The 22,687-nt window shown below is 50.3% G+C and overlaps 1 protein-coding gene across 1 annotated transcript in view; it reads right to left on the bottom strand.

Annotated features, from left to right (window-relative positions):
- Window positions 1–276: 276 nt before the first annotated feature.
- LOC144791841 (putative cation-transporting ATPase 13A4) overlaps window positions 277–22,687 on the bottom strand; it is a 350,880-nt gene continuing 328,469 nt past the window's right edge. The window contains exons 28-30 of the mRNA XM_078666620.1: window positions 11,284–11,372; window positions 6,166–6,246; window positions 277–3,423 (exon numbers count right to left, since the gene is read on the bottom strand). Of these exons, the coding sequence (XP_078522746.1) occupies window positions 3,202–3,423; window positions 6,166–6,246; window positions 11,284–11,372 (392 nt within the window). The 3' untranslated portion in view covers window positions 277–3,201. The remainder of the gene's footprint in view (window positions 3,424–6,165; window positions 6,247–11,283; window positions 11,373–22,687) is intronic.

The following is a 22,687-nucleotide window of genomic DNA, read 5'->3' as shown; positions in this document are numbered from 1 at the left end:
AGCAGTCAGGATCCCCCAGATACTTTCATTGCTTCACTTTTCCATGGTTTCTCCTCCTCGTTATCTCTATTTCTCCGTCATTCTCCTCTTTGCTCACATTCTCCCCCTCTTCCAATTCTCACTCTGTCTCTTTCATTTTTTTCTTGCTAAATGGGATAATTCTCCAGTGTGTAGACAACTTTGTTATATTTCCTAAGAGCAGAAATGCTATCAGTGAAACACAGAAAGACAAGTATATTGTGAATATGTAGGTAAGACCATATGGTAAGAAACAAGAACTCTGGAACATTTTTATTCAGAGAATATACATGATGTGAAGTTAAAATTTTAAAACCTAATACATTTTACATTTTTTAACCGTTCTATAAAACATCAGAGAACATGACTGGGATGACGTCACTAGCAGCATCTTTACCTCACAGCTCACTCTGCTACTCCTGCCTGGATTTCCGCTGCCATATTTGGAAGTCGAGGGTCTTCCAGACGCTATCCAGGGTGTCAGGAAGACGAAAATGATATTTTTTAAAAGTTTTTTTTAATGGAGCAGGACTCAGCAGTGCAGGTAAAAAAGGAGGTTGTAACATGAAAGTAAAAAGCACTACATTGTCTAAATTACACACATTTATCTTGAAATTTCTTTGCGTGAATTCTTAGTCTTAATGCATAATCTGTGGACAGCACATTGGCCCATGAGAATCTTATTAGAAGTGCTTTGTTGGTGCATTTCTTTCTCCAATATTGCAATGTCTTGAGAGTACGTACTTTCTCAGAAGATCTAGGAATTGATACATGAACTGCAGAAAGCACTGCTCAAAAGCTCAGAGAGACAAGTAGGGCTCTGTGTTTCCAAGCTTTATTGCCTGCAGCGCATACAATAACGCACAGATTTTCCGAGTTACTCTTTGTGCTGTAGACAGAAGACTCATGGAACCTCTCTGTGCTGTCTGCAGATCATGCATTAACTTGGGGATTTTCTAAGTTACTTTTTGAGATGTGTAAACATCATGGATTTGAAATTGTCCTGTGTCTGTGAAGTGCTCAGAATGAGGTCAATGTATAGCCACAGGTCAGAACCAGTGAGCAGTGGTTGCATCTCTGATCCGAGCTGTGCGGTCTACAGCTCATGCATTAACTTGGGGATTTTCTGAGTTACTTTTTGAGATGTGTAAACATCATGGATTTGAAATTGTCCTGTGTCTGTGAAGGGCTCAGAATGAGGTCAATGTATGGCCACAGGTCAGAACCAGTGAGCAGTGGTTGCATCTCTGATCCAAGCTGTGTGATCTACAGCTCATGCATTAACTTGGGGATTTTCTGAGTTACTTTTTGAGATGTGTAAACATCATGGATTTGAAATTGTCCTGTGTCTGTGAAGTGCTCAGAATGATGTCATTATGCGGCCACAGGTTAGAACCAGTGAGCAGTGGTTGCATCTCTGATCCGAGCTGTGCGGTCTACAGCTCATGCATTAACTTGGGGATTTTCGGAGTTACTTTTTGAGATGTATAAACATCACTGATTTGAAATTGTCTTGTGTCTGTGAAGTGCCCAGAATGAGGTAAATGAACGGCCACAGGTCAGAACCAGTGAGCAGTGGTTGCATCTCTGATCCGAGCTGTGCGGTCTACAGCTCATGCATTAACTTGGGGATTTTCTGAGTTACTTTTTGAGATGTAAAAACATCACAGATTTGAAACTGTCCTGTGTCTGTGTAGTGCTCAGAATGAGGTCATTATGAGGCCACAGGTCAGAACCAGTGAGCAGTGGTTGCCACTCTGATCTGAGCTGTATGGTCTACAGCTCAGGCACTAACTCCCAGAAATCTCAAATTAAATCCATTCGCTTGAGACAGTGTAAAAGCATAAAAAGAGCAGTACAGCCTGCAGCACTGTTCATGAGGTGATGATGTTCCAATACAAGTTAACAACAGAGGAACGGGGAATGACTTGGACAGCTAACCAGGCCACTGCTTCAGAGCAACAGTCACTGCATGTCATGTACTGAGCAGGATAAAATAAACACAAACTCTTGGGTTATATCTGAGTAAAAAGCAGCAAAATAACTGTCTTTGCAAACCCCTGATGGAGACAGGGAAAGTTACTGAAACAAACTATTCTTTAAAGCAAGATCTGCTCAAGACACTGGGCAGTGTAGGACAGGCCTCCACTGTACCTGCAGGATGTTTGCACAGACGTGTGACCACAGATGGGGCAGTGACAAAAGGAACAGATGAGGAGTAAAGGTGGAGTGTGTGGGGGGGGGGGGGCTATTGACACCTTAACGCCCTGGTCTCTGCCACAAAATAATTCTGTGTGATCTGTGCTGGTCTCCCACTGCCAACATCTGTAAAATGATGGGCTGCACTGCTCTCCAACTGCCCCACATATGTACAGTGATGGCCTGCACTGGTCTCCCACTGCCCCACATCTGTACAGCGATGGCCTGCACTGGTCTCCCACTGCCCCACATATGTACAGCGATGGCCTGCACGGGTCTCCCACTGCCCCACATCTGTACAGCGATGGCCTGCACTGGTCTCCCACTGCCCCACATCTGTACAGCGATGGCCTGCACGGGTCTTCCACTGCCCCACATCTGTACAGCGATGGCCTGCACTGGTCTCCCACTGCCCCACATCTGTACAGCGATGGCCTGCACGGGTCTTCCACTGCCCCACATCTGTACAGCGATGGCCTGCACTGGTCTTCCACTGCCCCACATCTGTGCAATGATGGTCTGCTCTGAGTTATCACTGCCCCAGATCTGGGCAGTCATGATATATACACTGATTTGCCACTGTCCCAGACCGGGGCACTGATGACCTGCACCGATTGACCACTCGTTTGTGCATGCTACCTTTCCTCCTCCATCTCCAGGGCCCAAACGAGTTGCTCCCCTTTAGCACCACGCGGACTTGCGCTCTGTAACTGGGGGACTCGTGAACAGCAGCAGTGTCAGCTTTGAGCAGCAGTAGTGGTTTGAGAAGAGGTGCATGGCAGAAGGTTGGTCCAAAGTCTCCCACTGTCACCTCCATGGTTGTGCAGTGGTTCCTCTGTGTATATCAGTCCAATACAGGTGGACGGTCCCAGCCTGAGTCTCTGAGGGGATATAAAAATGACCGTCCCAGGGGATGCGGCATCGCAAAGAGGGTTTGGGATCTCCAAGTCTACGAGGTGGCTGATGGACAACCACAGCCTCCTGTCATTGACTCTCCTCTATCTGCTCGTACCCCGGGTTGAGGTAGACTTCCTTGTGTCCATCAATGTACACCGTGCCCGCAAACGCAAAGTCAGTCTTGTCACGTGGAGGCCACTCCGGGTCCTTCTCCAGGAGACGCCGCAGCTTCTTGTACTGACTCTTCGACTGGAACCCAACACAGTTCTTCAGCATTATCCAGAGGGCTCTGTTCTCAATGATCACTTCCTGCAAGAGGTGAAAAAACAAACCATGTGAGATGCCTTGCAAAGGTGGGCCACCGCCTGACACATGTGAACAGAAGAAGAAAACGCGGGATTGAGAACCCGCGCTGACAGTATTCCGCAATCCAGTACACAAAGAGAGGGATCAACGCATTAATGCCTGCACCAGTCCTAACGTCCCAAACAGTGAAGTTCAATGAAAAAAGGTGCAAAAGGGCTTAGGACACAATCCCCTATGCCCCAAATAGAGGAGCAAGAGAAAAACAGATCCCTTGATCACTCTAACACAATATAAACACAACAGCCCTGCACTCTTTAACAAGTTCAAGTGTATACATATACAATTTATTTAAACATGTCTATATTAGTGACGATCTACAATAAACAGTAGTCTTCCCAAAAATGAAGATAGTCGATCAGGTCTTGTGATGTTAAAAATATTCTTTATTCATGTTCTTTTAAAATTCAAAACCGCCTACGCGTTTCGTCCTCAATCGGACTTCTTCAGGGCGTAAGTGGTAAATGGGCTCATTTCATAAAAACTGTTTCCAGTTACTAGAACCAAAAAGGTTTGAAAATTATAAGTATTCAAACGACTGTAAGATATCAGTTTAGCAGCTCAGGAGTCAAGGAAAGTATATCAGCGAATGTTCACGCCCGTCACCATGCGGTCATCTATCTATCTTCATTTTTGGGAAGACTACTGTTCATTGTAGATCGTCTATAATATAGACATGTTTAAATAAATTGTATATGTATACACTTGAACTTGTTGAAGAGTGCAGGGCTGTTGTGTTAGTACTCCGCTATCCACTGGACTGAAAACTAGAACTCACTCTTTGATATGTTATGTTCATTTTATTGATTGCAGATCTGAGAGCTCCCTAGTAGAGTCAGACTGGGGAGTGGCTCTCTCATGCTTTCCCCCGCTCAGGCAGGAAAACTCCATCACTTACTTGTAAAGTGTCAAGGAAGTCAAGGTCACAGGCATGACAGGCATTCGTTAATTCCGGCCACATAGTCTACACGTTTCTACCAACATCCTAATATGAACCACCAACTCTTCCACAGTACCCTAACCACATTCCCCCTTTTCCCTACTTCCACTTCAACTAACTCAACGGCCACCTTTCTTATTCTTACCGGCATCTGGTGCAAACTCCTTCATCTTCAAACACACGTGTCCAGCCTCCCTGCACTGCGGATGCTTGCAGACTCTCCCCTGCTCCCCTGACCTGAACATCTTCAGTGCGGTCCCTCTGTCTCAGCCCCTCTCTCTGCCAGCAGAGAAGCACCCCCCAGGGATGAGCTCTGTCCCCTCTCCATGGACCTATTCTTGCAGCACCCCTCTGGGGCACCCAACACCCTCACGGATGCACCCCTCCAGGGCTCCCATCACCGCCACGGATGCACCCCTCCTGGGCTCCCATCACCCCCGCGGATGCCCCCTCCCGGGCTCCCATCACCCCCAGGGATGACCCCTCCAGGGCTCCCATCACCCCACGGATGCCGCTCAGTGGGGCATGGGCTCATGAACAGTCGGATGAAGGTGGTCGCATGTCCCTAACCACCCCTTTGTTTCCATGTCTGCACATACCTGGAAGCTTCTGTTCATCTTTATCTGCCCCGGTAATGGCCGCCACCTTCCCCTCACCACGCCACAGCCCGCGTGGGAGGAGTTGCATCCTCTCTCTCTCTCCTATATTTATCTTGTAGCACCCCCAGGTCTGGTGCCATCTTTTTTATCAGCTGCACACCTGAGCCCCAGGCCTGGGTGTTTTCCTCACATTTGTAATGTTCACACCTGGTCTCGCACCTCCCAGCTAATGAAATCTAAAGAGACGTCACCCTTGCACTGAGCCCACATACTCTGTGACCTCACCTCCCAGGGCGCCTCAGTTGTCCTCACTCCATCCCAGCAGTAGACATGGCAGTGCCCATTGGTATGAATGTGTGACAGACTGTAAAGCCTGCCAGCTTCACCCTCAGGCATGTTTGTGGCACCCCTATCACCAGTCTGTCTGTCTGTCTGTCTGTAATTAATCCTCAGCCACCTGCTGATGTGTCAGGTTTACCCTTAAGTCGTATACAGACACACACTGACTCATACACACCCCAGACACACATACACTCAAACACACCCCAAACACACAGAGAAAACACCCCAAACACACAGAGAAAACACCCTAAACACACAGAGAAAACACCCCAAATACACAGAGAAAACACCCCAAATACACAGAGAAAACACCCCAAACACACAGAGAAAACACCCCAAACACACAGAGAAAACACCCCAAACACACAGAGAAAACACCCCAAACACAGAGAAAACACCCCAAACACACAGAGAAAACACCCCACACAGAGAAAACACCCAAAACACATAGAGAAAACACCCCAAACACACAGAGAAAACACTCCAAACACACAGAGAAAACACCCCAAACACGTAGAGAAAACACCCCAAACACACAGAGAAAAAACCCAAAACACATAGAGAAAACACCCCAAACACACAGAAAACACCCCAAACACACAGAGAAAACACTCCAAACACACAGTGAAAACACCCCAAACACATAGAGAAAACACCCCAAACACACAGAGAATAAACCCCAAACACACAGACTAAACACCCAAAACACATAGAACTCTGGTTGCAGAGGACAAGGACTGTGCACTAAACCCTCACAATGTTCGTCTGAAAGACCAGAAGGGCGCAGAGCTGGGAACATGTACTCACCTCCACAATGAAAGACACCACAAAGAGAACCACCAGCATGACAATGATGTACCCTCTCCAGAGGGTGGGAGTGCAGACGAGCTGTGGGTAGAAAATGCTTCGGTCAGTCTCACTGATACAGCAGAGTCTTTTCAAAACAAGACAAGAATCCGATTACTAAGAAATTCTGCTCTCAAATTCTCATGACTAACAAAGAAATGTGTGTGAATATGTCAGAGTTGTGCATGTAACAAGTTCTATAAGTAACATGGGTTATAGTAAAGAAAACACCATTTCTGATTGAGTGCAGTGAGCTCAGATTCTCAGAGACACACTCTGTGGCCAACCTTTGCCGCCCTGTGTACCCTCAGCTCATGGACAGGGGCCTGACCCATTGGATCAGCCGCTGGACAGAGGAGTCCTGAGGCAAGGGTCACCTTCATTAAAAGGCTCGCCCACACCATGCCTTGGGGTCCAAAAGTAGCCAAATAAGGGTGCACTGACTCCACATTCTGCAAAGGTGTCAAAGATGTCCAGGATCACAACAAATTGAAGTCCCATCTCAGTATCTGGGGCATTAATCACTGACGATGAGGACAGAGGTGAGAATGAGGACTGGACCAAGCTTCCATCCGGAGGTGTCCTACCTCACAGTGGGCCCAGAGGGTGCAGTGTTGTGGTGACCTTTGGCCTCTGCATCAGACTTCCATGTGAGGGCATCTTCATCCAAATGAGAGGAGCTATGTCTTATCAGCTGTGCAGGTTGATGAAGGTTCTAGTGTGACATCTCCTTCAGTTTCCTCTGCTTTGTGTTGTGATGTTTCCCAGCAGCCATCTCACTACACTATACAACATTTCGTAGGGTGACCCTGCGATGGCCCTCGGATGCAGGAGGCATCAGGGAGGAGCCACACAAGAGGCCCTGGAGGGTTAAATATAACTGTAATGGGTAGAAATGTTAGAATTAAACTTAATCACTGGTAATTACTCTGGCCTGCATTCTATTCCATTGATTTTTTTGCTTACTGATCCAAGACAGACGGGGACAATCAGATCAGTTTCAAGGCTGTTTCAGGTTACAGTACAGCTAATACTGTTAGGAGATGCCTCTTCTAGACTCTAACAGAAGCTACCAGAGGGCAGTTGTGGGTGCGATGGGCCTCCTCAGCGAGGGGTAGCTTGAGTTGTACATGTTGTAGGCCCGATGGGTCTCCTCACCATGGTGTAGCTTGAGGTGTATATGGTGTAGGCGCGATGGGACTCCTCAGCGAGGTGTAGCTTGAGTTGTATATGTTGTGGCCGAGATGGGCCTCCTCAGCGAGGTGTAGCTTGAGTTGTATATGTTGTGGCCGAGATGGGCCTCCTCAGCGAGGTGTAGCTTGAGTTGTATATGTTGCAGGCGCGATGGGTCTCCTCAGCGAGGTGTAGCTTGAGTTGAATATGTTGTGGGCGCGATGGTCCTCCTCAGCGTGGTGTTGTAGGAGTTGTAAATGTTGCGTCCGTGAGGGGCCTCCTCTGCGAGGTGTAGCTTGAGTTGTATATGTTGCAGGCGCGATGGGTCTCCTCAGCGAGGTCTAGCTTGAGTTGGATATGTTGTAGGCGCGATGGTCCTCCTCAGCGTGGTGTAGCTTGAGTTGTACATGTTGTAGGTGCGATGGGCCTCCTCAGTGAGGTGTAGCTTGAGTTACATTTGTTGTAGGTGTGATGGGCCTCCTCAGAGTGGTGTAGCTTGAGTTGTACATGTTGCAGGCGCGATGGGTCTCCTCAGCGAGGTATAGCTTGAGTTGGATATGTTGTAGGCGCGATGGTCCTCCTCAGCGTGGTGTTGTAGGAGTTGTAAATGTTGCGTCCGTGAGGGGCCTCCTCTGCGAGGTGTAGCTTGAGTTGTATATGTTGTAGGTGCGATGGGTCTCCTCAGCGAGGTGTAGCTTGAGTTACATTTGTTGTAGGTGTGATGGGCCTCCTCAGAGTGGTGTAGCTTGAGTTGTACATGTTGCAGGCGCGATGGGTCTCCTCAGCGAGGTGTAGCTTGAGTTGGATATGTTGTAGGCGCGATGGTCCTCCTCAGCGTGGTGTTGTAGGAGTTGTAAATGTTGCGTCCGTGAGGGGCCTCCTCTGCGAGGTGTAGCTTGAGTTGTATATGTTGCAGGCGCGATGGGTCTCCTCAGCGAGGTGTAGCTTGAGTTGGATATGTTGTAGGCGCGATGGTCCTCCTCAGCGTGGTGTTGTAGGAGTTGTAAATGTTGCGTCCGTGAGGGGCCTCCTCTGCGAGGTGTAGCTTGAGTTGTATATGTTGTAGGTGCGATGGGTCTCCTCAGCGAGGTGTAGCTTGAGTTACATTTGTTGTAGGTGTGATGGGCCTCCTCAGAGTGGTGTAGCTTGAGTTGTACATGTTGTAGGTGTGATGGGCCTCCTCAGTGAGGTGTAGCTTGAGTTACATTTGTTGTAGGTGTGATGGGCCTCCTCAGAGTGGTGTAGCTTGAGTTGTACATGTTGCAGGCGCGATGGGTCTCCTCAGCGAGGTATAGCTTGAGTTGGATATGTTGTAGGCGCGATGGTCCTCCTCAGCGTGGTGTTGTAGGAGTTGTAAATGTTGCGTCCGTGAGGGGCCTCCTCTGCGAGGTGTAGCTTGAGTTGTATATGTTGTAGGTGCGATGGGTCTCCTCAGCGAGGTGTAGCTTGAGTTACATTTGTTGTAGGTGTGATGGGCCTCCTCAGAGTGGTGTAGCTTGAGTTGTACATGTTGTAGGTGCGATGGGCCTCCTCAGTGAGGTGTAGCTTGAGTTACATTTGTTGTAGGTGTGATGGGCCTCCTCAGAGTGGTGTAGCTTGAGTTGTACATGTTGTAGGCGCGATGGGTCTCCTCAGCGAGGTGTAGCTTGAGTTACATTTGTTGTAGGTGTGATGGGCCTCCTCAGAGTGGTGTAGCTTGAGTTGTACATGTTGTAGGTGCGATGGGTCTCCTCAGCGAGGTGTAGCTTGAGTTACATTTGTTGTAGGTGTGATGGGCCTCCTCAGAGTGGTGTAGCTTGAGTTGTACATGTTGTAGGCCCGATGGGCCTCCTCAGAGTGGTGTAGCTTGAGGTGTATATGTTGTAGGTGCGATGGGCCTCCTCAGTGAGGTGTAGCTTGAGTTGGATGCATTGTGGCCGCGATGGGTCTCCTCAGCGAGGTGTAGCTTGAGTTGTAAATGTTGCGTCCGTGAGGGGCCTCCTCTGCGAGGTGTAGCTTGAGTTGTACATGTTGTAGGCGCGATGGGCCTCCTCTGCGTGGTGTAGCTTGAGTTGTATATGTTGAAGGCGCGATGGGCCTCCTCAACGAGGTGTAGCTTGAGTTGTAAATGTTGCAGGCGCGATGGGCCTCCTCAACGAGGTGTAGCTTGAGTTGGATATGTTGCAGGCGCGATGGGTCTCCTCAGCGAGGTGTAGCTTGAGTTGTATATGTTGAAGGCGCGATGGGCCTCCTCAACGAGGTGTAGCTTGAGTTGTATATGTTGAAGGCGCGATGGGCCTCCTCAACGAGGTGTAGCTTGAGTTGTAAATGTTGCAGGCGCGATGGGCCTCCTCAACGAGGTGTAGCTTGAGTTGTATATGTTGCAGGCGCGATGGGCCTCCTCAGCGAGGTGTAGCTTGAGTTGTATATGTTGCAGGCGCGATGGGCCTCCTCAGCGAGGTGTAGCTTGAGTTGTAAATGTTGCAGGCGCGATGGGCCTCCTCAACGAGGTGTAGCTTGAGTTGTATATGTTGCAGGCGCGATGGGCCTCCTCAGCGAGGTGTAGCTTGAGTTGTATATGTTGCAGGCGCGATGGGTCTCCTCAGCGAGGTGTAGCTTGAGTTGGATATGTTGCAGGCGCGATGGGCCTCCTCTGCATGGTGTAGCTTGAGTTGTATATGTTGAAGGCGCGATGGGCCTCCTCAACGAGGTGTAGCTTGAGTTGTAAATGTTGCAGGCGCGATGGGCCTCCTCAACGAGGTGTAGCTTGAGTTGGATATGTTGCAGGCGCGATGGGCCTCCTCAACGAGGTGTAGCTTGAGTTGTATATGTTGAAGGCGCGATGGGCCTCCTCAACGAGGTGTAGCTTGAGTTGTAAATGTTGCAGGCGCGATGGGCCTCCTCAACGAGGTGTAGCTTGAGTTGTATATGTTGCAGGCGCGATGGGCCTCCTCAGCGAGGTGTAGCTTGAGTTGTATATGTTGCAGGCGCGATGGGCCTCCTCAACGAGGTGTAGCTTGAGTTGGATATGTTGCAGGCGCGATGGGTCTCCTCAGCGAGGTGTAGCTTGAGTTACATTTGTTGCAGGCGCGATGGGCCTCCTCAACGAGGTGTAGCTTGAGTTGTATATGTTGCAGGCGCGATGGGTCTCCTCAGCGAGGTGTAGCTTGAGTTGTATATGTTGTAGGCACGATGGACCTCCTCAGCGTGGTGTTGTAGGAGTTGTATATGTTGCAGGCGCGATGGGCCTCCTCAACGAGGTGTAGCTTGAGTTACATTTGTTGCCGGCGCGATGGGTCTCTTCAGGCCTCCTCAGCGAGGATGTCATGTGGTCACATTATGATCAGACATTAACACAGCCATTTTACATGTTCACGTTTAACTTTACATCTTTTCCTAGATACTGAACATTGCCACATTCTTTTTACGCGCCTGTCTTGTCTGAAATGGTTCTTGTTTACATCACCACTGCGTAGGCATTATCACGTACCTTGAACATTCTGGCCAAGGACTAGGTTCAGTGCACAGAGCGTCGTTAGCTATTTTCTGACAGCTCTGCGACAACATTATCAGCAGTGATGGCCTGACAAACTTCGGCCTGGCTACCAGAGTGGAGTTTATTATATAAACAACACCTGCCTTTGTTTAGGCAGAGGAGCACTTTGCTGACACTGGTGAGGTGGACCCATGCGGGAATTCCATTCCAGCTTATTCCCGGGTCCTGATTTGCTCTTGCGAGGAAGGATGTCCAGTACTCCCCCAAGAGGGACGCCTAGCATGCACTGACCCGCAGGTAATGGGGAGTCACATCACCCAGTAGGGATTTTGGCAGATACACCCACCCTAGACAAACTAGGATAGATAGTGTTAGGTAGGAGTACACTACATGACAGTACTGCAAAGCCGGTCACTCAGCAAGATACTCACATCCATGGAGACGTACAGGTTGTCGATGTTAGCAAATACGAAGAAAATGCAAACGGCGAGCTGCACTACCAATGAGATCACGAATATATCTGGAAGAGAAAAGACAGGCATGAGAAGGGCTGGGGGCGACCACCCGAACCCACCAATGGGAGAGAAGCCGTGAATCTAGGAGGCATGAGAAGGGCTGGGGGCGACCACCCGAACCCACCAATGGGAGAGGAGCAGTGAATCTAGGAGGCATTAGAAGGGCTGGGGGCGACCACCCGAACCCACCAACAGGAGAGGAGCCATGAATCTAGGAGGCATGAGAATGGCCGGGGGTGACAACCCGAACCCACCAACAGGAGAGGAGCTGTGAATCTAGGAGGCATGAGGCTTGGGGTGACCACCCAAACCTACCAACAGGAGAGGAGCCATGAATCTAGAAGGTATGAGGCTTGGGATGACCACCCGAACCCACCAACAGGAGAGGAGCCATGAATCTAGGAGGTATGAGAAGGGTTGGGGGGTGACCACCCAAACCCACCAACAGGAGAGGAGCTGTGAATCTAGGAGGCATGAGGCTTGGGGTGACCACCCGAACCCATCAACAGGAGAAGAGCTGTGAATCTAGGAGGTATGAGGCTTGGGGTGGCCACCCAAACCCACCAACAGGAGAAGAGCTGTGAATCTAGGAGGTATGAGGCTTGGGGTGACCACCCGAACCCATCAACAGGAGAGGAGCTGAGAATCTATTATTATTATTATTATTATTATAATAATTGCATTTATTGAGCGCACAGCTACCCGGAGGTTTCCCGGCGCTAGAGCAAGCGGAGGATGGACCAGTGAGAAAACATAGGCATGGCAGTTACATGTTAAAAAGCCAGGTCTTAATACCTTTGCGGAATGTCGTATAACAGACTTCCGAGCGCAGGGATTGGGGCATAGAGTTCCAAAGGGAGGGAGCCAGAAAGGCGAACGAACGACCGCCCATCTTGGCTCGCTTGACACGTGGAATTTGAAACTTGTTTTGGGTAGACGATCTTAAAGTGCGGGATGGGACATAGTGCTGGACCAAGGAAGATAGATATTTCGGGGCTTTGTCCATTTTAATATGGTGCATAATGCAAAGGGCTTTGAATTTTATACGGCTCTCAATTCGTAACCAATGCAGTTTGTGCAGATGGGTAGTAGCCGAAGATCTAACAGGTAGGTTACATATCAGGCGCACAGCCATATTCTGAACCACCTGAAGTTTCTTTAATACCTCCTTACAGGCGCCCAGGAGTAGTACGTTCCCGAAGTCCATCCGAGAGATGACAAGGGCTTGGACCACGGTTCTCAGGGTATCCGCTGGGAGCATCCATGTGATTTTTCTAAGCCACCTGATGATGGTGGTACAGGTGGCGGAGACCTTTACCACATGTTGCTTCAGTGACAACTGGTTGTCGAGCAGAACCCCGAGATTACGGGCAGAATCTGAGGGGGTAGGTAATGGGCCCAAATGCGGAGGCCAATGTTGCGGGCCCCACAAAGGTGCATTGGGACCGAATAGGAGCAGCTCCGTTTTGTCCCCATTGAGCATTAGTTTATGTCTCTGCATCCAATTGGCGATCTGTTTCAAACCAGACTGCAAGGAAGAGGAAGGCGAGTTATTCTTGATGGAAAGTGAGTAGACGATTTGAGTGTCGTCAGCGTAAGAATATATTGTAAGACCCGCTTGCTCTGCCAAGAAAGCAAGCGGTCTCACATAAAGATTAAAGAGAAGGGGACTAAGAATCGACCCTTGGGGAACACCGTGAGGGGAAGAGTAGATAGAAGAAACAGAAGTAGCAGAAAAAACCTGAAAAGTGCGATTGGAAAGAAAACTAGCAATCCAAGCCAGGGCTGGGCCAACAACCCCCACGGATTGTAAGGTGGACAATAAGATGGGATGGGAGACGGTGTCAAATGCGGCACTCAAATCAAGCAAGATGAGTGCCACAGTCTCCCCATTGTCCACCTGTCTCCTGATGGTCTCAGACACGCCAAGAAGCGTAGTCTCCGTGGAGAAGCCAGCCCTGAACCCAGACTGAGAGCAGTGAAGAAGGTGAGAGGATTCAACATAAGAGGTGAGAGAAGAATTCACATGTTTTTCAAGAATTTTGGAATAACAAGAGAGGAGAGAGATAGGACGAAAATTAGAAGGGTTATTAGAATACGCATTGGCCTTCTTTAGCAATGGAACCACCATGGCGTGTTTCCATTCGCTGGGGACTGAAGACTCCTCCAGTGAGGCATTCAACATATCTAAAATAATCTGAAGCAAATTTGGGTCCAGGGAGCCCATTATTTGAGGAGGCAGAGGGTCAGTAGGGGAACCCGATTTAATTTCATGTAAATATTTCTGGAGGAGCGGAAGAGATATCGGTTCCCAAGAGTGAATTGGTGGAGTAGTATGAGTACCATCATCAGCAACAGCGAAACAGGGGGTGGAAAGTACGGGCTCAGGGATAATAGGAGCATTGGGAGTGGCGTCAAGGATAGCATAGATCTTATCAATTTTGTCCAAGAAGAATTTAGCCAAAGCATTGCATTGGGAAGAGTCCAAAGAAGGGTATTTAGGTGCAGAAGACACGCCAGAAAGATCTTTTACTAGTTTAAACAGAGCCTTAGGTCTATTTTGGGCCTTGAGTATGATGCTGTTTGCATGATTGGCTCCGGCGGTGTCACAGGCGGAGTGGTATGTCCGAAGGGCAGCCTTATAATTTGCTTTCTTAAGTGTGCAATAGTCCGAACGCCATAAGCGCTCCAGTTTCTTGCATCGGGACTTTTCCAGACGCAGTGAGTCGTTAAACCAGGGAGCTGGCGGGTGATGGAACTGTGACTTATTCCTCTGAGTGGGAAGACACAAATCTAGGGCTGTATTTAGCCAGGAATTGACTACAGAAACCTCCTTGGTAGAGATAATAGGAGACGTTGGTTTGGAATTGTCGAGGCAAGAATTTAATTTGTCTATATCCAAACGTTTCCAGTTTCTACTAGTTTTATGAGGGAGAAAGCTAGAGGAATTATTATGAGCTGGTATTCTAATTGAGAAGTTGACAATAAAGTGATCAGACCAAATGACAGGAGAGGAGGAGTGGTGAGTGATACAGTTGAGGTTTGAAATGATGGGATCCAATAGATTACCGGCTTTATGAGTGGGGCCGGAATTGTGTAGGTGGAGGTCAAGGGCAGCTAAGTCCTGAAGTAGGCGCATACCAATGGGACAAGATGTGAGATTAAAATGAATGTTTAAGTCACCCACTACTAAAAAGTTAGTGGATTGTAAAATAAGAGGAGCGATAAGCTCGGGGAAGGAAGAGGCCCATGAATTGGCCGAACCCGGGGGGCGATAAATCAGGGTTCCAGTCAAAGTATAATGCGGGGTGAGGGAAAGTTTAAAGAGGCCAGCCTCGCAGTTAGGGAAATCTAAATCCTCCCATTTACAGGAAAACTCTCTTTTAAAAATTATCGCTATGCCACCTCCCTCCTTGAGCACACGATTTCTCCCCAAATAGGTGTAGTTATTAGGGAGAGCCATAGCAATGTCAGGACCAGAACAATTGCTAAGCCATGTTTCTGTTAGAAACATTGCGGCTGGACTTGCCGATTCGAGAAGATCAAAAATCTCTCTTTTATGTTTTGCCAGAGATCGGCAATTTATGCTAATAAAAGTCATAGAAGGAGTAGATATAGGCATATTGGTGGGGGCCGAATGCGTAGCCTGGATGGTGGTCCAAAAGGAGGAGGATAGGGAGTCTGTGACCGCAGGGATGGAATCCAGAGTAAGGGCACAAGCACAACATTTTAAAGGAGCATCTTGGCAATTGAAAATGGGAGCCAAGGTGCAGGAGGGGGTCTGAAAAGACAGTAGGTCAGAACGGGAATATGATGTATAGCCCGGGGCCGATGGTGTGGCCCCTGGTCCCGTCCTGGCGCGGACGGGCGCAGACGGGCAGGACTCTGGCTTGACTCCGGCGCGATGACGGCGTGTCCGCTGAACGCGTCCGCTGCGCGGAGTCATAGCCGTTTATTTTTATAGACTTTCCTCTCGCCCCAAGGGAGGAAGCCCTGCCCAAGATGGCTGCCGCACTAGCTCTGCCCTAACCCCAGGTCGAACAGCCCCTAGATCGGCCGGACCCTCTGAGGGAGGTAGCGCTGGGTGTGGTGAGTGAGGAAAAGATCAGAATTATTTTGGCAATTTTAAAAGTATCTTGACCCAAAATCGGACAAGACAGTCAGCGTCGCGCTAAATCCGCGCGCTGGGTGCAGGGGGGGGAGAGGACACAAGGGGTAGTGAAATCAAAGAACAAAAGTTTTAAAACAAGGAGTAAAACGAAATGTAACTGCCCGGCTCAAGCCTCAGGCACCGAATGCATGGATCAGGAGGTATGAGGCTTGGGGTGACCACCCAAACCCACCAACAGGAGAGGAGCTGTGAATCTAGGGGGTATGAGGCTTGGGGTGACCACCCGAACCCATCAACAGGAGAGGAGCTGAGAATCTAGGAGGTATGAGGCTTGGGGTGACCACCCGAACCCACCAACAGGAGAGGAGCCGTGAATCTAGGAGGTATGAGGCTTGGGGTGACCACCCGAACCCATCAACAGGAGAAGAGCCGTGAATCTAGGAGGTATGAGGCTTGGGGTGACCACCCAAACCCACCAACAGGAGAGGAGCTGTGAATCTAGGGGGTATGAGGCTTGGGGTGACCACCCGAACCCATCAACAGGAGAGGAGCTGAGAATCTAGGAGGTATGAGGCTATGGGTGACCACCCAAATCCACCAACAGGAGAGGAGCCGTGAATCTAGGAGGTATGAGGCTTGGGGTGACCACCCGAACCCATCAACAGGAGAAGAGCCGTGAATCTAGGAGGTATGAGGCTTGGGGTGACCACCCAAACCCACCAACAGGAGAGGAGCTGTGAATCTAGGGGGTATGAGGCTTGGGGTGACCACCCGAACCCATCAACAGGAGAGGAGCTGAGAATCTAGGAGGTATGAGGCTTGGGGTGACCACCCGAACCCACCGAGAGGAGCCGTGAATCTAGGGGGTATGAGGCTTGGGATGACCACCCGAACCCACCAACAGGAGAGGAGCCATGAATCTAGGAGGTATGAGGCTTGGGGTGACCACCCGAACCCACCAAGGGGAGAGGAGCCGTGAATCTAGGAGGTATGAGGCTTGGGGTGACCACCCGAACCCATCAACAGGAGAGGAGCTGAGAATCTAGGAGGTATGAGGCTATGGGTGACCACCCAAATCCACCAACAGGAAAGGAGTCGTGAATCTAGGAGGTATGAGGCTTGGGGTGACCACCCGAACCCATCAACAGGAGAAGGGCCGTGAATGTAGGAGGCATGAGGCTTGGGGTGACCACCTAAACCCACCAACAGGAGAGGAGCCGTGAATCTAGGAGGTATGAGGCTTGGGGTGACCACCCAAATCCACCAACAGGAGAGGAGCCGTGAATCTAGGAGGTATGAGGCTTGTGGTGACCACCCGAACCCATCAACAGGAGAGGAGCCGTGAATCTAGGAGGTATGAGGCTTGGGGTGACCACCCGAACCCATCAACAGGAGAGGAGCTGAGAATCTAGGAGGTATGAGGCTTGGGATGACCACCCGAACCCATCAACAGGAGAGGAGCTGAGAATCTAGGAGGTATGAGGCTTGGGGTGACCACCCGAACCCACCAACAGGAGAGGAGCCGTGAATCTAGGAGGTATGAGGCTTGGGGTGACCACCCGAACCCACCAACAGGAGAGGAGCCGTGAATCTAGGAGGTATGAGGCTTGGGGTGACCACCCGAACCCACCAACTGGAGAGGAGCTGAGAATCTAGGAGGTATGACCAGATATTCTAAAGCAGGAAAAGCACAACTTTAAAACACCCCGCTTGACAATGACATCATACATTTTAGAATATGAAGAAATAAAGACTCCACTGGGAGAATGTGCATCCACTACGCTCAGGAGGCAGGCTCTTGTGCTTTATACACATCAGGACAAGGGACAGTTGTGCAAGGGTGGCAGTCCTGTGTTTAAACCGTGGGTCTCAGGTTAAACCCGAAATTCCAGTCCTAAATCGAGCCAGACTTCCTGGAGCCCCAGGGCCACAACTGGGAGCAAACATGTGACTTCTTTCAAATTCAAAGAGAGTTAGAGGAGGGATATAATTGCAGCTGTGACACATGTTATAGTACACTATTATTGTACGCCTGGCGCACAACAGGGAACATAGGTTATGGGGCTAATGAGAGCCCGGTGTACTGGTGTCCTGGGGTTTCCTACTGCACAACAAAAAAAACAAATGCTTGCTTTTTTGAAAATCGCTTATGCTGTGGTTTCACTTTAATAGCGGCTGCACACCTTTCCTTAGACACGGCTCTTCTAAAGAAAGGGGCGCGGCCTTCATGCATGTGAAAGTGCGGCATGCGGGCTTTGACAACAACAAAAATATTTGCAATGCAATGGGTCTCGCATTTGCGAGAGTTTAAACTGTTGTCATTTACAATGCCTACAGCTCAAAGTCTCGTAAATGCAAGACCTATTGCATAGTAAAGAAGTGGTCACCATTGTCCCGGCTGCTTGGAAAGTGAAAGCGCACATGGGACGCTGAATGTAAAGAAAGCATGTCGTGCCTGCAGTAGGGCAAATCCCATTAAAGAAAATAGTGCTAACAGACAAAATACAACATACTGTACAGAAGCAAAGGGGCCAGTCCTCATGGGAGGTTCAGTCCTGCCAAGTATCACGCATCAGGCGTGACACTAACGCATTTCAGTGTGGTGTTACCGCATCTCCGCACTGAAATGCATTGTCACGCATTTTTGCCCAGACCTGACAGCTCTGAAACTGGCTGCCTTAATCTCCGCCAGGTGCTAGCGCGTGGGTGCCTCTGACACCTGGGTGCCGTGCACCCAACCCGGGCGCAGCAATTCATTGCCAGCAAGCTCCGTATCTAACAGTTCAAGATCTGACGTGCACTGACTGCTCTCAGTGCTACAATGTTACATTTTTGCTCTGCCCTGCTTCCTAGAGACTCAGGCGGGGCCTGCTACTCGCCTGGCTGCTGCAGTTAAATTGTGTATTGGCAACTTGGCCGTGGCGCCATGTGGGGACGCGACGTCACGTCCCACGCCGGGAGTTAAATTGGAGGTGGAGGCCTGCTGCTCATTAATGGTTAGCGGGTGGCACCGGAATCATGGGTCAGAATACTTTGGGGGCAGAATACTTCTTTCCGAGCCGGGAGCGAGTGAGAGTGCTACAGCCAGTGACTGAAGTCACGTCACATCACAGAGTAACACCGATTGCAGTGGGGGGGAAGTACAGGCAATCGGCAGAGTCGTGGATACTTTTCTTCGCACCTCAGCTGTCTAGCCGCCGGCGCTCCTCTCAGCAGGACCAATGGGCCCTGCTTTCACCCGCCGTTATGTAACTGCACAACGCAAATGGCTGCTGTACACAGAAACATCAAGATAAAGATCAGGACCAGCTGGGTGAGTTCGCCCACTCCCCGGTTCCACTCCCAGAGTCACTGGCAGCAGGCAGCATGTCGGCAAGCGGGAAGGCCCGATCCCAGCCCATGGGGCTCGACCTCACCAGCCGCAGTTTATGTCAAGTCAAGTCAAGTCAAGTCAATAGATTTATATAGCGCGCTACATACCCAGAGGGTCTCAAGGCGCTTGAAGAAGGGTGGGGAATTACTTGTCGAAAATCCACGTTTTAAGTTGTTTTCTGAATGCTAGGTGGTTCTGAGTAAGGCGAAGGTGAGTGGGAAGTGAGTTCCAGGTTTTAGCTGCTAGGTAGGAGAAGGATCTACCTCCCATGGTGGTTTTGTTGATGCGAGGAACAGTGGCAAGGGCTTGGTTGGAGGATCGTAGTTGGCGGGAGGGGGTGTAGAAGGACAGTCGTGTGTTGAGGCATTCGGGTCCGATTTCGTAGAGTGCTTTGTGTGCATGGGTTAGGAGGCGGAAAGTAATCCTCTTATTGATGGGGAGCCAGTGGAGGTTTTTCAGGTGACCAGAGATGTGTTCTTTACGCGGGATGTCTAATATGAGCCTGGCTGAAGCGTTCTGGATGCGTTGGAGTTTTTTCTGGAGTTTTGCGGTGGTACCGGCGTAGAGGGTGTTTCCGTAGTCCAGTCGGCTCGTGACCAGTGCGTGGGTGACCGTTTTTCTAGTTTCGGTGGGGATCCAGCGAAATGTTTTTTTGAGCATGCGAAGAATGTTTAAGCAAGATGAAGAAACGGCGTTGACTTGTCTGTTCATCGAGAGTGAGGAATCCAGGATGACGCCCAGGTTCCGTGCGTGGTCCGTCGAGGTGGGTGCTTTTCCAAGGGCCTCTGGCCACCAAGAGTCATCCCAGGCGGAGGGGGAGGTTCCTAGGATGAGGACTTCTGTTTTGTCTGAGTTCAGTTTCAGACGGCTGTGCTTCATCCATTTGGCTACTTCTTTCATTCCTTCATGCAGGTTGGTTTTGGCAGTGTTAGGGTCTCTGGTGAGTGATAGGATCAGTTGAGTGTCATCGGCGTAGGAGATGATGTTGAGGTTGTGTTGGCGTGCGATGACCGCGAGGGGGCTCATGTATACGTTGAAGAGGGTGGGGCTGAGTGAAGATCCTTGTGGTACGCCGCAGATGACTTCAGAGGCCTCTGACTTGAATGGTGGAAGGCGGACTCTCTGGGTTCTTCCGGTGAGGAACGAGGTGATCCATTCCAGTGCTTTTCCTTGGATTCCGACGTTTCTGAGGCGCTGTAGAAGAGTGCTATGACAGACCGTGTCGAAGGCTGCGGAGAGGTCGAGGAGGATGAGGGCGACTGTGTCTCCACTGTCCAGTAGAGTTCGAATGTCGTCTGTTGCTGCGATGAGGGCGGTTTCAGTGCTGTGCTTTGCTCGGAAGCCGGACTGTGAGGAGTCGAGGGATTTGTTGGTTTCGAGGAAGGTGGCGAGCTGGTTGTTGACCGCTTTCTCGATGACTTTGGCCGGGAATGGAAGGAGTGAGATAGGGCGGTAGTTTTTGAGTTCGGTGGGGTCAGCTGTGGGTTTCTTCAGGAGGGCGCTGAGTTCGGCGTGTTTCCAGCTTTCCGGGAAGGTTGCGGAGGTGAGGGAGCAGTTGATGACGTCTCGGAGGTGCGGTGCTATAATGGAGTCTGCTTTGTTAAAGATGTGGTGAGGGCATGGGTCTGTGGGGGATCCTGAGTGGATAGAGTTCATCAGACGGATGGTGTCCTCAGTGGAGATTGGGTTCCAGTCATTGAGGATGTTCAAGGGGGGTGGGGGTCCTGCAGAAGGTTGGGTGGGTTGGTCTTCGGGTTGGTTGTCGAAGCTGTTGTGGATGTCTGCAATTTTGTTGTGGAAGAATGAGGCTAGGGAGTCGCAGAGGGCTTGAGAGGGGGTGATGTCGTTGGAGTTGGCTGAGGGGTTGGTGAATTCCTTGACGATGTTGAATAATTCTTTGCTGTTGTGGGCGTTGCTATCTAGTCGGTCCTGGAAAGCGGCTTTCTTGGCATTCCGGATCAGTTGGTGGTGTATGCGGGTGGCGTTTTTGAAGGCGTCCTTGGTGCTGGTGGTTGGGTCTTTTTTCCAGGCCTTCTCAAGGGAGCGACAGAGTTTCTTCGATTTCTTAAGGTCATCGTTGAACCAGGAGGCCTTCTTGCTGCCTAGTTTGATTTGTCGTTTTTTCAGTGGTGCTAGGATGTCCGCGCTGTTGGATAACCATTGGGTGAGGTTGGTGGCTGCTTGGTCGGGGTTTGAGGAGTGGGCGGGGGGGTTTTGAAGAAGCGATGAGGAGATCTGGTTGATGGTGATTTTGTTCCAGTTTCTTCGTAGAGTGGGTTGGGGGTGGTTGTTGGATGTGGACTTGTTGTAGGTAAAGTGAACGCAGCTGTGGTCAGTCCAAAGGAGAGCTGTGGTGTGGCTGAAGGAGACATGTTTGCTGGAGGTGAAGATAGGGTCGAGTGTGTGACCTGCGATGTGGGTGGGGGTAGTGACAAGTTGTTTAAGTCCGAGGTTGGCGAGGTTGTCCAAAAGGGTGGTGGTGTTGCGGTCGTTGTTCTTTTCAAGGTGAAAGTTGAGGTCTCCCAAAAGGATGTAATCCTCGGAGGGGAGCGCGTGTGGAGTAATGAAGTCCGTGATGTCTTCACTAAACTGTGCGTGGGGTCCTGGTGGCCTGTAAAGGAGGGTGCCTCTGAGTGTGGTCTTGGGGTCGGTGTGGATCTGGAAGTGAAGGTGTTCAGTGATGGCGAGATTGACGTCTGAGCTGGATGAGATGCGGATGGATTTCTTATGGACGATAGCGATACCTCCTCCTGTTTGGCCGGTGCGGTCCTTGCGAATGATCTTATAGCCTTCCGGGATGGCAATGGTGATGTCTGGGGCTGATGTGGCGTTCATCCATGTTTCTGTTAGGAAGGCGACGTCCGGAGAGATGGTGTCTAGTAGATTCCAGAGGTCGATGGCGTGCCTGTGGACCAAGCGGGTGTTGAGCAGGATGCATTGTAGGTGGTTGGGGTCGGATATCTGTTGTGTTTTCGTAGATGAGGAGTAGTTCTTGGTGCCGTCGAACTTGCAGGAGTTACAAGAGAAGGGGCCATGGGTGTGTCCAGGAGCGGCTTGGACGCAGTTGGGGGAACGGCCGGGGTTAAGGGCTAGGAGGGTGGTGGCATCGTAAGTAATGCGGGAGGGGTGGGCATCAAGAGGACCAGGGGGTCTGGCGCTGGGCGCGGTCCAGGCGCGGACGGGCGTAGACGGGCTTACCTTTGGCGCACCTTCGGCACGCATAGGGCGCGGTCGCTGCGCGTGAACGCTGCGCGCAAATGCATCTGACATATATTGATAGTGGAAGGGGAGGGGCGAGGGAGGGTCTGCAGGGAGGCGGGGTGGAGATCAGGGGAAGGAGTCAACAACAAACAAAATGGCAGCAGCAAGCAGGCAATCCCAAAACAACAAAGGGGCACAATGGAGGCGAGCGCGATGCAAAATCACAGCACAATTGCAGGCAATAATGTATTCTCAGGCAGCACGTCACTGACTAGGCGCTTCTCTTAAATAATGCTACTTATCTAAATAAATGCTCGGCAGTCTAGCGCTAATAATGCTACTTATCTAAATAAATGCTCAGCGGTCTAGCGCTAATCACAGACTAGGCGCTTCTTTTCAATAATGCAGGCTCAGGCAGGGAGTGAGACCGGGTCTCGGCGTCTACAATACCACTTCCAGGAGGCAGGGAACAGTGAGTGGAGCGGCCGCTTCTGCTGAAAGCAGGACGGTCACCGGTAACCTTTTCCACCAGGGAGATCTGCATCAATGGTGTGCGCAGCAGCTAACAGAGTAAGTGAATAAAGTGTGACTTGTTTATCGGCTGCCTAATGTACTTTCCTTTTTGAAGCGCGTCA

Source organism: Lissotriton helveticus, chromosome 11 (genome assembly GCF_964261635.1).
Source record: "Lissotriton helveticus chromosome 11, aLisHel1.1, whole genome shotgun sequence".
Lineage (NCBI taxonomy): Eukaryota > Metazoa > Chordata > Amphibia > Caudata > Salamandridae > Lissotriton > Lissotriton helveticus.
The sequence above is the reverse complement of the archived record's forward strand: the minus strand, read 5'-3'. Positions and strand labels throughout refer to the sequence as shown.